Genomic DNA, 17,977 nt, shown 5'->3' on the forward strand with positions numbered 1-17,977 from the left:
CATTCGCCCTACGTTCAATGCCAAACATGTTAGCAAACTTGGCCTTCACGCTGGCCAGCTTTTCTAAGTCCAATCTACATGCACGGGCTTGGGCCTGCGAGCCAGTTGTGGAAATATGGTGCTCGACCACATGCTTTGGGACTGTAATGCAAAATGTGGGCTGGGTAAAGTTTGGGAATTCACCCAGCAGGCAAGTGAATTCACTTGTGATGCTCCATGCACTAAAAGAATGAACGTAAGGAACTTACTGGGGGTACAGGGTAATGACCCAAAGTCTTTTTGTGTCCACAAGCCAGCAGTTTTTCAGAAATTGCCGGGACCCTAGTAGAGATATTTAAATCATTGTTAGCAACAGGAGAGGTACTGGAAGATTGGAGGATTGCCAATGTTGTTACGCTGTTTTTTTAAAAAAATAAAGCTCTAAACGTAAACCAGGAAATTATAAACAAGTGAGTCTGACGTTAGTAGTGGGAAGGTAATTGGAAGGTGATCTAAGGCAAGGGTCTCCAACCTTTTTTTGCACTGCAGACCAGTTTAATATTACAATATTCTTGCTGACCGGCGGGGAGGTGGGGTTGGTGGTGTTCAAGTAGGGTTAAACTCACCTCAGCATGTCTTTTACAGTTAGGGTTGCCAACTTTCTCACTCCCAAATAAGGGACAAAAGTAGCAGTCAAATCCTGGGACACTTTACCCCATGAAAGACTACCATGACCATGAAGCCTTGTGTGTGCATGCGCATACTTGCCGATTTTTTTCCCACAAATCGGTTTTGCCTTCATCTTCCCGACTATACTGTACATACATTATTTCTACTTTATATAGGCTATGTATTTATCATGTCATTCCTGCTTTTACTATATGTTAGTGTTATTTATTTTCAGTTTTATGTGTTATTTGGTATGATTTGTTAGGTTATTTCTTGGGTCTGGGAACGCTCAAAAATTTTTCTCATATAAATTAATGGTAATTGCTTCTTCGCTTTACACCATTTCGGCACGCAAGGTTTCATAGGAATGCTCTACCTTAGTGAGGGAAATACTGGACAAGGGCAGTCCCGTATGGGTCAAACCAATTTGGCCCAATATACGGGATGTCCTGGCAAATACGGGACAGTTGGCAACCCTATGTTCAAGTTCAACAGTGCGTGACAGGGAACGAGGAAAGGTGCAGCTGACTCATATCGTTCCTCGCGGCCCCGTAGCACATGCTTTGCGGCCCGGTACCGGTCTGCAACCCGGTAGTTGGGGACCGCTGATCTAAGGGACCGGATATATAAGTATTTGGATAAACGTGGACTAAATAAGGATAGTCAGCATGGCTTTGTGCATGGTAGGTCATGTCTAACCAATCTTAAGAGTTGTTTGAGGAAGTTACCAGGGAAGTTGATGAAGGCGAGGGAGAGGATATTGTCTACATGGACTTCAGCAAGGCATTTGATAAGGTCCCACATGGGAGGCTGGCCAAGAAGGTTCACTTGCTCGGCATTCAAGATGATATAGTAAATTGGATTAGACATTAGCTTTGTGAGAGAAGCCAAATAGTGGTAGTAGATGATTGCCTCTCTGACTTGAGTCCAATGACTAGTGGTGTGCCGCAGGGGATTGGTGCTGTGTCCTTTATTATTCGTCATCTATATCAATGATCTGGATGATAATGTGGTTAACTGGATCAGCAAATTTGCAGATGGCACCAAGATCAGGGGTGTAGTGGACAGCGAGGAAGGCTATCATGGTTTACAGAGGGATCGGCATCAGCTGGAAAAATGGACTGAAAAATGGCAGATGGAATTCAATGCAGACAAGTGAGAGGTTTTGCATTTCGGTAGGACCAACCAGTGTAGATCTTACATAGTGACAGTAGGGCACTGAGGAGTGTGGCAGAACAAAGGGATCTGGGAATACAGGTCCATAATTCATTGAAGGTAGCATCACAGGTAGATAGGGTTGTAAAGAAAGCTTTTGGTACATTGGCTGCCCTAATCAAAATATTGAGTGCAGGAGATGGGATGTTATGTTGAAATTGTATAAGACATTGATAAGGCCTAATTTAGTGTAGTGTGCGCAGTTTTGGTCACCTACCTACAGGAAAAAATGTAAACAAGGTTTAAAGAGTGTAGAGAAAATTTACAAGGTTGTTGCTGGGTCTGGAGGACCTGAGTTATAAGGAAAGGTTGAATAGGTTTCGACTTTATACCTTAGAACGTAGAAGAATGAGTTCAGACTTGATAGAGGTATACAAAAATTATGAGGGGTATAGATAGGGTTAATGCAAGCAGGCTTTTTCCACTGAGGTTGGGTGGGACTACAACCAGAGGTCATGGGTTAAGGGTGAAAGACAAAAAGTTTAAGGGGAATATGTGGGGAAACTCCTTCATTCAACTCAGGTTGTGAGTGTGGAATGAGCTGCCAGCACAAGTGGTGCATGCGAACCCGATTTCAACGTTTAAGTGAAGTTTGGATATGTATGTGGATGGTAGCAGTATGGAGGGCTATGTTCCGTATGCGGGTCAATGGGATAGGCAGTTTAATTGGTTTTGGCATGGACTGGATGGGCCAAAGAGCCTATTTCAGTGCTGTACTTCTCTATGATTCTGTGACTCTTTATCTACGAACAGTCCTTTGGCGCACATGAAATCTGCGCCGAGCAGGGGTCTAACAACTCTGCCAAGACAAAGTCCCACATGTAGCATTGTCCATTGAAGCAGAGCAGCATGCGTCGTGTCCCTGAGGTCCAGATCCTGCTGCTGCTGGCGGATTCCAGCAAGGGTCTGTCACTGTGCCTTCAATCAATGGCCGTTGCTGGCAGCATACTGGAACTCCCGTGTCACACAGGAAGCGTTGCCCTGAAGGGGTGTCCGGAATGAACAATAGGCAACCCTGGCAGCTGGAACCCACACTGTTCGCAGACCTCTGATGTGCTGATGCACTGTTTCTGCTGAAGCTGCGTGGCAGTCAGCCCCTCTTGGCGTTCATGCCGAAGTGTGTGTGGTTAGAACATAGTCCCGACATTGGCTGGTTTGGAGCTGCCGGCGTGAGTCTGCTTGATGCTCTGCTGACTGGGCTTATTGAGGCAGGGAAAGGAGAAGGAATAATGGGCTGCTGCCCGCCTGAGTGTTGACTATCGGCCATTTTAGCAGGCTCCCTACAGTCCTTCACAGGTACATTAGCTAGGGCTGTGCAAACTTGATCTGGCATTTCTTGCATAAAGAGTTCTTTAAAAAGTCAGAGTGATATTTTTATCACGTGCAGTCGGGTCTTTTAGTGGACTCAGCACTCTGGCTGCAGTGGAACTACTTAGCAATGCTAAAATGTAGTAAAATTTGGTATGTTCTGTGGTGATTTCTCGCAACGTGAACTGGGCTTCTGCCTGTGGAAAAACACGCAGTAGCATGCTGCTTCCAAAGCTTCAAGGTAACCAACTTGGTCGATATGTTGTTGAGTAACTCTGGGATTGTCGGAGAGCGTCAGGGTCACCAGTGTATGAAATTGTGACTAGAATGTGAGGGTCATTTTATGTGCTTGACAAAAGCCACAGCCCTTTACTTCCATTATGAACAAACAAAAAGCAGTCACCTTAAACTGAGGCCTAACGTCAGACACGGTCTCTTAAAGTGAACACAGTGACTCGATGTGAATTATGTCGAGCAGTTCTATTATGAACAATATGTGTCATCTGTCACTCATTACATTACTCTACATCATCACAAACTTGTTTTTCTTGCAACTTTCTGCTATTTTGAATGAACTCTTCTCGGGCTTCCAGCTGGATACAGGTATTGATTTTAACCAACACTTCATTGACAAATTCTGCCATTTTCATCAGAGATGCCTATTTATACTCCCATTGTCCATCTCTCCTGATATGTTAGTCCTCTTCCAATCAGGTTTCCACTGTCCTACCTTGTTTACAATCGAGTTCCAGTTCTTACTTGGAGCAAGACCTGCGTCTTTGTTAAAAGTCTTTTCCTCTAGTTTATTTCAATGGCTTCCTTCACCAGGCGTTTCCAGAAGCCATTGCTGCGACACAGTAGTTTTGTGCCATCGAAGTCAATCCTACGGCCATTGCGAATGCAGTGTTCTGCTACCGCCGATTTCTCCAGGTAACCCAATGGTTACCCAAACCCAAACCAAGGTTAATCCAAACCTCCTCTGCCCCTTGATGTGAGTTATGTGTGTTGCTTGAAATTCCAGCATCTGCAGATTTCCTCATGTGAAGTCACTTTTTATTGTCATTTTGACCATAAACTGCTGGTACAGTGCACAGTAAAAATGCAACAACGTTCCTCCAGGACCATGGTGCTACATGAAACAACACAAAACTACACTAGACTACAGACCTACACAGGACAACATAAAGCGCACAAAACAGTGCAGGGCAGTACAAATACGTAATAGACAAGACAATAGGCACAGTAGAGGACAAATTACAATATAATAATAAATGACGTAGATGTCGTCTAGTCTCTGGTTATTCACCATGCCATTTCACGCCTGGCCTATACACGCTGCTCTGCATTCACATTATCTCTGCAGAACAGGGATTCCCAACCATTTTTATGCCATGGACTCTTACTGTTAACCAAAGGGTCTGTGAACCCCAAGTTGGGAACTTCTGCTCTATAAATTTACTCCTCTAAATCCTGCTGACTATTGTGTAGTCTATAATATATTCCCACTAATGTGGTTCAAGGTTTAAAGTTCAAAGTTTAAGCACCCATACATGAAAAAATACAAATTGCACAAACGGTAAAAAGCGAGCCAATAGCACAGAATATCAGCATTGTACTAGGAATGCAGGAGAGTTTAGTTCAGTGCTGCTGGCTGACTGTAGGTCACAGAGCCAGTTTTCACTGAAGCGCCCAGTCCTCACCAATCGCCCCTGATCAAAAACTTTTTTTTTTTAAAAAGTAAGCAGAGTCCAGTAACACATTCAACATGAACCTCAACGTTCCTTCAGAACTAATCCACAGCCGTGTGCCTTGCCAATCAATCCTTGCAGTGTGGAACCCAAGACTCCTGCCCTTTTCTCCAACAGCAGCGAGATAGTGGGAGAGGAAGACTGGTCAAGCACTGGCAGACGATACTGAACGCACGCCTGCCTTTTCTAGTCTTCATTGACTTCAGCCTTGCTGATCATCTCAAATGGAGAGAAGCAATGGAGTTGATCATGGCCTTGCGCCACATCTCCAGGCTGCACACTGCTCCCAGACTCAGCAAACTCCCTCAGAGACAGCAAAGTACTGGATTGCTCAATCGGCCCAAAAACACACTATCAAAGTGTAAATCACAGGTTCCAATTGTACACAGCTTAGTAGTAGAATCATATTTGAAAGAGTTAGTTTCGTGAATTGTCTGAAGGACGTCGCCATTGGATGCATTGTTTGCTGGCGCCATGTTGAGGTTTGGATGTGGTCATCCTTATTCCTCAGTTCCACTCATATAGCCTCCTTAGATGAGCCCTCCAGTCTGTGCTTTTTAAGCACTGCCATGACATTTTCCTTGACTGGTAATGCCACCCCTTCCCCTTTAATACCTCCTGCTCTATCTTGTCTCAAATAATGGAACCACAGAACATTGAGCTGCCTGTCCTACCCCTCCTGCAACCAAGTATGACCCATGGCTACAATATCTTAATTCGAAGTGCTGATTCATGCTCTCATCTCATCTGCCTTACCTACAATACTCATGAAATAGACAGATCTCAGATCTACTTTTCCCACAACCACTCCACTAGCTGCCCTGGTGCTCTGATTCCCACCCCCCTGTAACTCTTATTTAAAATCCTTGGAGCAGCACTAGTAAACCTTCACACAAGAATATCTTTCATCCTCCAGTTTAGGTGCAAACCATCCTGTTTGTACAGGTCCCACCTTCCCTGAAGAGAGCCCAATGATAAAAAAAATCTGAAGCCCTCACTCCTTAGCCACGTGTTAAACTATATTATCTTTTTATTTATAGCCTCATTTTAAACTATTATTTTCCTATTTCTAGCATGTGGCATGGGTCGCAATCCTGAGATCACTGCCTTGGAGGTCTTGTCCTTTAACTTAGCACCTAACTCCCTGAGCTCACTTTGCAGGACTACCTCATCCTTTCTGCCTATGTCATTAGTGCTGACATGACCACAACATCTGGTTGCTCACCCTCCTCCTTAAGAATGCAATGGACTTGATCCAAGATGTCTCTGACCCTGGAATCTGGGAGGCAACATACCATCGAGGAATCTTGTTCAGGTCCACAGAACCTCTTGTCTGTTCCCCTAACCAATGAATCACTACTGCTTACTATCACAGTCTCATTACTGCTTGCCTCTTTCCTCTCCTTACCTCCTGAGTCACAGAGTCAGATCTGGAGTTGATCTCGCTCCAGTTCTGGTCTGTAGGAAGCTGCAGCTGGATGAACTTGCAGGTGTAATCATCAGAGATGCTGGAGGTCTCCCTGTCTTCCCATAACCCGCAAGAGGAGCACTCCACTGCCCACTTGCTTGTTTTACTGCTCTAACTGTGTAATAAGAAAGCAAGAAAGAAACTTACCAGGTGATTACCGTAGCCTCTTGAGTCTGTCTCAGCTTGGCACTCTAATACCAGCTCATTTCAACAATGGTCGGTTAGTTTAAACCTGATTTTGATTTTTTATTTGCCCTTTCTAAATTCCTAATAACCCAAAAGATCTCTTACTCTGCTGACAGTTATAAGATTTACACACTTCTTTCTAGGCCCAGCTAATGCGCTTTAGATTGTGGTAGTTTTTCATGACTGGGTAGCACTAAGGTGTTTCTTGTGAGAGATCTCTTGGCTTTAGCTATCTTTCATTTTCTCTTAATAGTATAGATCGCAGACTCCCCTGTATTGAGGTATTTTGAAGCAATACTGTGTTGCTGGCTGCACCCTTGTGTGTAGTTCCACATCAGATAGTTTCGAGATTATTTTAAATATACATTATTATTGCTGATATCTTTATTTATAATCTTTACTGAGGAAATTGAGGTGGTCTAATTTTCACAGGTAATTTGAAAAATTTTTTGAACATTGACAGCTAAGAGGAACACTTGATGGCTTTCTTGTGCACCTTGCTTGGTGTTATTACAAGGTGCTGGTATCTCGCTGAAACAGTTGTTTTCAGATGTGAGCTGTGAATGTTGTCAGGGACAGGAAGTCATTGGAATTTTCTCCGTCCTATGAGCGGTTTGGGGTTGCTGAGGTCAGCAAGGAGCCTTACCAACATAGGCTCCAGGCTGAACCTGGTGGCTCTGATTTATTTGGTTTACTTATGTGCAGTTTTTTATTTCCAGCCAAATTAAATACACTGCACTGTTTTGCATGAAGGATGATTTTCTCCACCCTCCCCCCAGCATAGCATCTTCACGTAAATGCTTGTGACATCCGTTTTTCTGGTGGAAATGTCATTTTCTGATAATATCAGTGTTTTGATTTTGAATGTTCTCTGAAGTAAATAAAGTGTCCTATTCCATGCTGTCCCATGGAATAGGACACAATGTGTGTGGGAGACTGCGGTTGGTTCTTAATGATGCTAGTCTTTCCCACAAGCTTTATTACAAACATATGATTAACAACCAAACTAAAAAGTTCCATCCACGAATTTTTATCCAGATGTACGGGTGGATATTTCCACCACCCCCTCCATTCCTGTATTAAATGGATAATGTATGATCATCAAAGGAGTGATGTGTATTTTTATATGAAAGCAATGCCTCTGGAGATTTGAAACTCATCAGTATTATTTTAAGCGTTAAGTAAATGGATGGGGTGAGTGAGAGTTTGAGGATGTTTCACATAAAGCCATTTTTGAAGACTGCCTTGAACAAAAACTGCTCAGATCATAAACATGTTAGTAGGATCATAAGCGCTTCTTTTCATGTATGGAAATTTGGAATTCAACATCCACAATAGCATAGCCCAGTAAGATGGTGGAAAAACGTTACTGGCATTGCTCCATTTAACAAACAAAATCATTTGAATTTCTTTTATACAGAAATAGAAATGTTTAGATTCTCGTATCTACTCAGGGCTGCAATACTTATCAAAATGTAGTCATGATGATGTGCACAGTGTCATTTGGAACTGTTTCCACAGACAGCATTGCCATTACTAGCTAGTTTTCTTGTTTGAGAGTAATGTTAGTTTAGACACACACAACTTTGGATGTTGCCAGCTTTAATAACTTGCCTCCTGCAGTTGTGCACAGAATCATCACCTTAGATTATATCCACAGATGTCCAAATTAGATTTCAAACTAGAACCTTTACTGGATCAGTTTGACACATCATTATGATTCCAGTTTAATAATTCTTCCTGAAGACTTGCCCGAGTCATGAACTTGCCAATTGTAAGATAAAAAAAAAATTCTGCAGGAATTATTTTAAATTATTCTTTGATCCACTTTACTTTGAAAATGAGTACCAATGATCAGATGTCTCTTCTAATTTGGATTTTAAATGTAAACGATCTCCAAAGTTTTATTTACTTTTCAATATAATCAAAGTAGTTTGATTTTCCACACTGGCCTATAAGTGGTGTTGAATTGTGTGTTTCAAAGGAGCTTTCTTTGCTGATAAACTGTTTCATCGTTTTTCTAAAAGCCAGTTGATACAGTGCCTTTAAAAAGTATTCAGCCTCCGTAACTATTTTCACATTTTATTGTTTCATTTTCTAAATTTTTAAATATGATTAGTAACATTTTGAACTAATTTACAAAACATTGCCGCATCATGTCAAATCAAGAGAAAAATTCTAAAACTTGTCAACAGTTTATTAAAAATTAAAAAGGAAAATTGAGAGGCTGAAAAATATTCATCCCCTTTGTAATTGCCACGCTAACTTTCCTCGGGTGCAATACTATATATTACCTTATAAACTCACCTGATTTGTTCACGTAGAAAATTGGAGGATCATCTGAATAAATACCACCCCCCCCCCCCCCCCGGTAAGGTCCAACAGTATGGTAGATTTTCAATAGACCAACCAAAATGAAGACAAAAGAGCATTCAAGGCAAGTCAAGGAAATGAAAATAGAGAACAAAAATCTGGAGAAAGATACAAGACCATCTCAAAAACATTGAACGTACCTCAGAGCTCAATGCATTCCATCGTGAAAAGGTGGAAAAATATGAAACCGCAGCCACGCTCCCTCAGTGAGGCCACCCTCTAAACTTAGGCACCAGAGAAGAATATTAATTGTAAGAAAAGTTACTGTGACACCATCAGTCACTTTGAGTGAGCTGTAGGAGTCAGTGGCTCCAACTGGATATGAAGTTCATGGCTCCACAGTCTCTAAGCATCTTGCACAAAAAAGGCCTTTATGGAAGAGTGGCAAGGAAGAAGCCTTGGCTAAAAAAGCATATTCTTGCCCATAAAGACTTTGCAAGCTGTCACTTAGAAGATACTGTTAAGATGTGAAAGAAGGTCCTGTGGTCATTTGAAACTGAAGGGGAACTTTTTAGCCTCAACATTAAGTGGTACCTGTGGCGTAAATCTAATACTGTCCATCAGCCACGTAACCCCATCCCTACTGTAAAGCATGATGGAGGTAGCATCATGCTTTAGGGATGCTTTTCAGCACAGAGCCGGGCAATCTGGTCAAGATTAGTGGGAAGATGAATGCTGCTAAATGCAGAGAGAGATCTTGGATTAAAAACATACTAGCCTTGCCAGAAAGCATAAACTAGGGAGGAAGTTTGTATTTTGGCAGGACAATGATCCAAAGCACACAGCCAAAGCAACCACGGAGTGGCTTCAAATGAAGAAAATTGATGTCCTTGAGTGGCCCAGACAGAGTCCTGACTTTAACCCGATCAAACATCTCTGGTGAGACCTCAAGATTGCTGTCCACAGCCACTCCCCAACTAACCTGGCACAGCTTGAGAAATTTTGCAAGGAGAGATGAGCAAAACTTGCTCTATAATGTTGTGCAAAGCTAATAGGGACTTACCAAAGAGACTACGGGCTGTAACAGCAGCAGGAAGTGGCTCAGCTAAGTACAGAGCAAAGTGGGAATGAACACTTTTGAACTGCTGACATTTCAGTTTTGAATTTTTAATTTTTCATGCTTTACAATTTTCTATTTTCTCAGCTCTATGAAAAAAGGAGCTTGCGATTCTTAAATAAAAATTCTCAGTTAATTTGATCAAAATCCCTGATTGCAATACTCAATTATGTGAACAAAGGGTTGGGGGACGAATACTTTTTTCAAAGCAGTGTACTATGTTTGACCTTTGCAGAAGTAATTATAGTTTGCAAGCAGAGTTATCGTTTGGCTTCATGACTGCAGTATCCATGTTCCTGCTTTTTGAGTGGCTGCACCTTTCTGTGTTATATAGAGTTACACATGCTGGCTATCTTGATCCTTATTCCAAGAAATGAGACTAGACCTTTTTCTAACCAATGAGGGAGCTTTCTGGCTCACTCCAATTTCTATCAACATTTTTGAATGTATGTTTGCAAGCAGTGTGGCAATTGTTGCTGTGGTGTTCGACATTCTCATCAGCCAAGGTTCTTGGTTTCACTGATATCTGCCACTTTGTTTGGAGCCTTGCTTTTCGTTACCTTCTATTTAGCTCCATTTGCCTTTTCTGAGGGGATGAATTTTCTGCCATGATTGTAAAATATATAGTTAATCTGCTTCAAGTTTTACAAGGCACTCTTGGTCTCCAGTTGTGAGGTTCATAACTGGTGCAGGTTTTCAAAGTGGAATGAACTCAGCTGTTGCCATTTTCATCTGTCAGCTTTATTACAATACTAGATACAAAAGTTCCTTTGGTATTTTCATGTGAAGTTTTCCATGGTAAATCTACTTAGTGTTTTACACTGCTAAAGTCTGCTTTGTTGTGGTACTTCAGAATGCAAAGTTACAGGCCAATGAAAGATGAAGGCGAGGACTTTTGGTCCTTGCTCAAGTGATGGTTCATGTGGTTATGATTTTTTTTTAGGATATCTGCTTTATTAATCATTGCTACTGTCAAATATGACACCCAAAATCTAATTCTAGCTTTGTGTTTCCAGCTATCATCAGCAATTGGAGGGTTGTGGAAAGGACGTATGGAGTGTACTCCGCCAGAGTTACTACGATCTTCTGTTGCTTCTTGTAAATGCTGTTCGTCAGTTTAACACTGAGAAAGATTGGTAGGTATTTACTTGAATTCTTCCGTTTTATTTTAGGTTAAAATGCAAGAAAATGTGTAATGACACCAACCTTTACCTCAAGTTCAGTAAAACAAATGAACTGGTCAATGACTTCAGGAGGGGTCTTGTCTACATCATTGGTGTTGAGGTTGAGAGGGTTAGAGCTTTAAGTTCCTAGGTGTTCACATAACCAATAGCCTTTCCTGGTCCAACCTTGTAGATACCTTGGTCAAGAAAGGTAACAATTGCCTCTACTTCCTCAGGAGGCTAAAGAAATTTGTCATGTTCATGTCAACCCTTACCCATTTTTGTCAATGCACCACATGAAGTAGCTTCTGTGGATGCATAATAGCTTGGTATGGCAACATGACTGTAAGAAACTGTAGGGAGTTGTGGACACCATTTAACACATCACAGAAACCAGCTTTCCCTCCAGAGACTTTGTACTTCTGGCACCTCAATAATGAGTCAATGTAATCAGAGACCCCATCCATCCCAACATTCTTTCTTCTCCCCTTCATTTGGCAGAGGCTAAAAAGTGAGAAAGTACATATCTCCAGGGTCAAAGACAGCTTCTATCCTACTGATAAAAGACTATTAAAATGCCATCCCTTTTTTCAATTCCTCCATCTCTGCTGCATCTGCTCTCAGGATGAGGCTTTTCATTCTACCACGAAGGAGATGTCCTCCTTTTTCAAAGAAAGGGGCTTCCCTTCCTCAATTTATCAATGCTGCCCTGCATTTCACACATATCTGCTCTTACCCCATCCTTCTGCCACCCTACCAGGGATAGGGTTCCTCTTGCCCTTTCCTACCACCCCACCAGCCTCCACATCCAGCACACAGTTGCTCCCTCCGCCAAAACAAGTGTGATCTCCCAGTGGCCACCCATTTTAATTCCACTTGCCATTCCCATTCCAATTATGTCCATCCATGGCTTCCTCCACTGTCGTGATGAGGCCACACTGAGGTTGGAGGAATAACACCTTGTATTCCGTTTGGGTAGCTTCCAACCTGATGGCATGAACATCAATTTCTCAAACTTCCAGTAATGCCCCCCCCCACCAGCATTCCCATCCCCTTTTCCCTCTCTCACATCTCCTTGCCAGCCCATCACCTCCCTCTGGTGCCCCCAGCCCCACTTTTCTTTCTTCCATGGCCTTCTGTCTCTTTCACCAATCAACTTCCCAGCTCTGCCAGCCTGCCTCAGGAGCTGCTGATTCAATTCTATTCAGGAATAATCCAGTCTGTTCTCTGTTCATCCATCACTGTCTGGTTTGGATCAGCTACCAAACAAGACAAGAATAGACTCCAAAGAACCGTCAGGGCTGCTGAAAGGATTATTGGTGTGAAACTGCCCTCGATCCGGGACTTACATGCATCTAGAGTCAGGAAGTGAGCAAGCAGCATCATTGTCGACCCATCACACCCTGGACATCACCTGTTCCAACTCCTTCCTTCTGGTAGGCGCTTTAGATCACTGTATGCCAGGACAAATAGATACAAGAACAGTTTCTTTCCATATGCCATCAGTCTTATGAACACTTGAATTTTAGTCTATTATAAACCAAGTCCGCCTGTGCATACACAGGTATACCTCATTGTATATAGTTCACGATTATTTGCACTATTGTTTTGTTGGCTTTTTGATTCTGTACAGCGAGAGCTCAGGGAAACTGGCATCAAATTCCCTGTATGTGTCCATATACTTGGCGATAATAAAGGATTCTGATTCTGTACTTCATCCCTCCCTCTCCCGGTTTCACCTACCACCTGGAGTTTCTATCCCCCCAACTTTTAAACCTATTCCTCAGCTTCTGTTTCTCCAGCCCTACTAAAGGGTGTCAGCCTGAAACGTTGACTTTACCTTTTTTCCATAGATGCTGCCTGGCCTGCTGAGTTCCTCCAGCATTTTGTGTGTGTTGCTTCAATTTCCAGCATCTGCAGATTTTCTCGTTTGTAAATATTTCCCTGGTATGATGAGATGAACTGTCGACCTCGCAATCTACCCTGTTATGACCTTGCAGCTTATTGTTTACTATAGCTGTAGCTGGTGCATTGTTATTGTTCACTCCGGAATGATCTGATCTGTAGCAACAGTATGTAAGACCAGCTTTTCATTCCATTTCCAATGCAAGAAAATCGAAGCAGAGGAATCTGTTTTAGATTTTTGACCCTCGTGTTACGTGTTCATGAGAAGTTCTGCTTTTTTTTATCGTTGCCATCCAGTACTGTTCACTGAATATATTTTGATGATACTGAGTCCACTATCAACAAGCTCCAAATTTACGATTTTAAGCCCAATCCAATTTATGTATCTACAAGTACCTTAATTTTAGGGAGAATATACTGTATTAATGTACACTAAGGACAAGTTTACTGCCTCGTTTCCAGGGTGAGGTCTAGCTGTCAATTGCTATTTGAGTGAGGGCCTCCTCCCTATCGTGGACATAGTTCCAGCTAATGTTGTGCTTTAAACACAGTTCATTTTATTTTTAATTAATTACAACAATTACACAATTAATTTAGATGAGTAATTCTTTGTATAGACTAAAAACACCTGGAAGATTTCTAAATTCAGAAAATTTTCTAAATTACAAAAGATTTTTAAGCTACAAAGTATTTCCAAACATAGGTGCAATTCTTAGGAACTAAAAAAGCATACCAATGAGTCATCCATTGCAGAAACTGAAGGCTGAAGAATGAATTCTAGATTTTCTTTCTGTTATCCCAACTTTCTGTCATTCCTAACTATCCTGAATGCTTCCCAACATTGATACTGTTTTGCTGTTAGTTGACTGCAGGTGATGTTTTTCAGTCACATTTGTTAGGCTAAGTGAATGCAATGTTTAGTTAGGCCAACATGAGCTCCATTGTTTCTCTTGTTTAAATCATGGGCCAAATAAAATCTCATTGCTCCCTTGTTTATGACAGGATGCTGAGCAAGAAATATTGATTGGAGTTTATCAAAAATATCTCTTTGACCTTGGAAAGGTGATGATGCTATACCAGAAAGCTGCGATTGGCAATAAGTCCTATGAGCTCTTAAAAAGTGTTTCTCCTTCATAATTTAAGAATCAAGAGCAAGATTAGGCCATCTGGTCTCTTCCATCCAAGCGTAGGTTTTCACAAATGAAATGAGGTGTTTGAAGTTTAAGAAAGCCGTAACAACAAACTTATGGGACTCCAAAACCTGAACACAGAGTGTAATTACCTCATCACATCAGTCCAGCCTCTTAAAGTTGTTAAACCTGATGTTGGAGGTTGTGAATTCTGCATGTTTCCACCAGTTACGTTACCTACACAGGCATTGTGAGCTTGTCTGGAGCTCAGACAAGCCTCCCGGCTCGGGTCCTAAGTTAGATGGGTGGAGGGACAGTAGGTGCCTCTGGCTTGCCCTGAGATGTATTGACACACTCATGGTCATGTGGTGACAGCAGGAGCATGGTAGCAGAATCCTCCACATCTTGGTGGGCCGGATCTGCTGAAATACATTCAGGTTTACCCCTTCTATCTATGATAAAAAATCTTTTCTCTCCGTTCCAAGACACGGAATGGGCCATTGTAACATGGCTGTTGAAAACAAATAAGGTGAAATGTCGGTTAACAGGAACCCAAGGGTGCTGTACTGCATGATGGGAGATAGGAACAGGTGTAAAGGAACTAAATTTACTGAAGAGGGTGGAATGCTGTTGTGAGGCCAACCTGGCTTTCTGGCGTCAGGAATAAAATCACCCGGCACTCTTAACAGCTGCACGTATATCAATTCAATCTGGATGATCGCGGATCCTCTTTTGGAGCTGTTCTGAGCCCCAGCAGGACCCATGGGAGATGATCATGCCAATACACATAGAAACGTAGAAAACCTACAGCACAATACTGGCCCCTTGGCCAACAAAGCTGTGCGAACATGTCCTTACCTTAGAACTACCTAGGCTTACCCATAGCCCTCTAATTTTCTAAGCTCCATGTACCTATCCGGGAGTCTCTTAAAAGACCCTATTGTTTCTGCCTCCACCATCGCCGCTGGCAGCCCATTCCACGCACTCACCACTGTCTGTGTAAAAAAAAACTTACCCCTGACATCTCCTCTGTACCTACTTCCAAGCACCCTAAAACTATGCCCCCTCATGCTAGCCATTTCAGCCCTGGGAAAAAACCTCTGACTATCCACACAATTAATGCAAATCATCATGTTATACACCTCTATCAGTTCACCTCTCATCCTCTGTCGCTCCGAGGAGAAAAGACCGAGTTCACTCAACCTATTCTCATACGGCATGCTCCTCAATCCAGACAACATCCTTGTAAATCTCCTCTGCACCCTTTCTATGGCTTCCACATCCTTCCTGTAGTGAGGCAACCAGAATTGAGCACAGTACTCCAAATGGGGTCTGACCAGGGTCCCATACAGCTGCAACATTACCTCTCGGCTCTTAAACTCGATCCCACGATTGATGAAGGCCAATGTACCGTATGCCTTCTTAACTACAGAGTCAACCTGTGCAGCAGCTTTGAGTGTCCTATGGACTCAGACCCCAACATCCCTCTGATCCTCCACACTGCCAAGAGTCTTACCATTAATATTATATTCTGCCATCATATTTGACCTACCAAAATGAACCACTTTACACTTATCTGGGTTGAATTCCATCTGCCACTTCTCAGCCCAGATTTGCATCCTGTCAATGTCCCGCTGTAACCTCTGACAGCCCTCCACACTGTCCACAACACCTCCAACCTTTGTGTCATCAGCAAATTTACAAACCCATCCCTCCACTTCCTCATCCAGGTTATTTATAAAAATCACGAAAAGTAGGGGGTCCCAGAACAGATCCCTGAGGCACACCACCGGTCACTGGCCTCCATGCAAAATATGACCTGCCTACAACCACTCTGCCTTCTGTGGGCAAGCCAGTTCTGGATCCACAAAGCAATATCCCTTGGATCCCATGCCTCCTTACTTTCTCAATAAGCCTTGCATGGGGTACCTTATCAAATGCCTTGCTGAAATCCATATACACTACATCTACGGCTCGACTTTCATCAATGTGTTTAGTCACATCTGTCAAGGAAGCCATCAGAGTGGTCTTGAAGGAACCTGCTGGCGTAGGCCGTTGGACTGTCGGAGATACGCCATGGTGTGATGTAGCTTAACGCCAAGGTTCTGGGCCATAGCAGCCCAGAGGACACCAAACCGAGCCACACAGGTGCTGATGAACACCCGAGCCAAGTCTGCGTTCGTCGCGAATGCCAGAGGGATGATCTCTGACCACCTGGTGGTACGGTCCACATTAACAGTCAAACTGTTACTCGGGGACCTCAGGAGGTGCCAATGACAGTTAATTTTTGCCCGCTGGCACTCCACACAAGCTGCAGTCCAATCAAGCATGTCCTTTCTAAGGCCCTGCCACAAAAACTTTGGTGCAGCCAGTTTCTGTGAGGCCTTCCAGTCTGCGAAAGGCCACGTACGGAGTCAAAAATAGTCCGCCTCCAGTTTGCAGGCACGATGGGGTGAGGGCGACCGGATGAGACATCCCACAGCAGCGAAACTCCATGTCATGTTAGGCAAAGATCGCAGGATCCCAGGTACTCACATTTTATTGACTCTGCCTCTCGCCGCTTCTCCCGTCAAGCTCTGAAGGCGACTCTCTCCGCCATGAGGAGGTACTTGGGTGTCCCTATCCCAGACCCTTCCACACCTTCGGGACACTTTCTTCGCCGTCTGTAATGGTCCTACCCGTTATTTCATCCTCCGTTGGATTCACACCTGCAATCGCCGTTTTTTTGACTTTGTCATGTTAGGCAAAGATCGCAAGATCCTACATCTACGGACTCCAGAGCCTGCTGGCCATGAAACTAGCAGGCATGAACTTCAGATTGCCTCTGCCATTGATCTCGCCAGCGCCAACACCTCAGGGCATATTCAAAACCCGGACTCCAGCAACGACCGTGGAGACATTCAAAGTGATTGCGCAACCACCAACTGCGACTCCAGCCTTGAACTCCAGGCCGGGTCTTTATGTGCTGCTATTGTGACTCCCGTCTCCCCTTCCCCCACCACCACTCCGCAGCCCCGACTTCCTCAGATCCCACCGTCAACTCCTGGGCCCTCAGAGGCTCCATCTTCCTCTCACCCCAACCCTCCCCTCTCCACTGACATCCCCAGCCTCCCCCTCCCCCCTCTGATACCAGCTCTCAAGATTCCAGCCTTGAACTCCAGGCCGGGTCTTTATGTGCTGCTGTTGTGACTCTCGTCTCCCCTTCCCCCACCAATACTCTGCAATCCCATCTCCCTCAGATCCCACCGTCAGCTCCTGGGCCCTCAGAGGCTCCATCTTCCTCTCACCCCAACCCTCCCCTCTCCATTGACACCCCCAGCCTCTCCCCTCCCCCCTCTGATCCCAGCTCTCATCCGTGCCGGGTCTTTACCATCCCCTCCGACCTTCAACTGTCGGAGGCAGAGCGCTGTCCTCAGTAAGGGCCTCACGTTTGTCCCCCTTCGCCCACACCTCAGCGAGTTCCGTGTTCGCCATGATGCGGAACTTTTCTTCCGCCGCCTCCGTCTCCGAGCCTACTTCTTCAGCAAGGACTCTTCCACCCCCACCGATGACCCCTTCTCCCGTCTTCAACCCTCCTCTTCTTCATGGACACCCCGCTCTGGTCTTCTGCCTGCTCTGGATCTCTTTATCGCTAACTGCCAACGGGACATCAACCGTCTCGACTTCACCGCACCTTGTCCCCATTCCAACCTCACTCCTTCGGAACGCTCTGCTCTCCGCTCCCTCCGCACTAATCCTAACCTTATTATTAAACCCGCCGATAAGGGGGGTGCTGT

At 43.8% G+C, this 17,977-nt stretch overlaps 1 protein-coding gene across 6 annotated transcripts in view; it reads left to right on the plus strand.

Annotated features, from left to right (window-relative positions):
• The window catches only part of zzef1 (zinc finger, ZZ-type with EF hand domain 1), a 266,638-nt gene that overhangs the window by 99,888 nt on the left and 148,773 nt on the right, over positions 1-17,977 (plus strand). For all 6 annotated transcript variants that reach the window (XM_063031513.1, XM_063031517.1, XM_063031514.1 and 3 more), the window contains exon 31: positions 11,020-11,139. In XM_063031513.1, coding sequence (XP_062887583.1) covers positions 11,020-11,139 — 120 coding nt within the window. The remainder of the gene's footprint in view (positions 1-11,019; positions 11,140-17,977) is intronic.

Source organism: Mobula hypostoma, chromosome 23 (genome assembly GCF_963921235.1).
Source record: "Mobula hypostoma chromosome 23, sMobHyp1.1, whole genome shotgun sequence".
NCBI lineage: Eukaryota > Metazoa > Chordata > Chondrichthyes > Myliobatiformes > Myliobatidae > Mobula > Mobula hypostoma.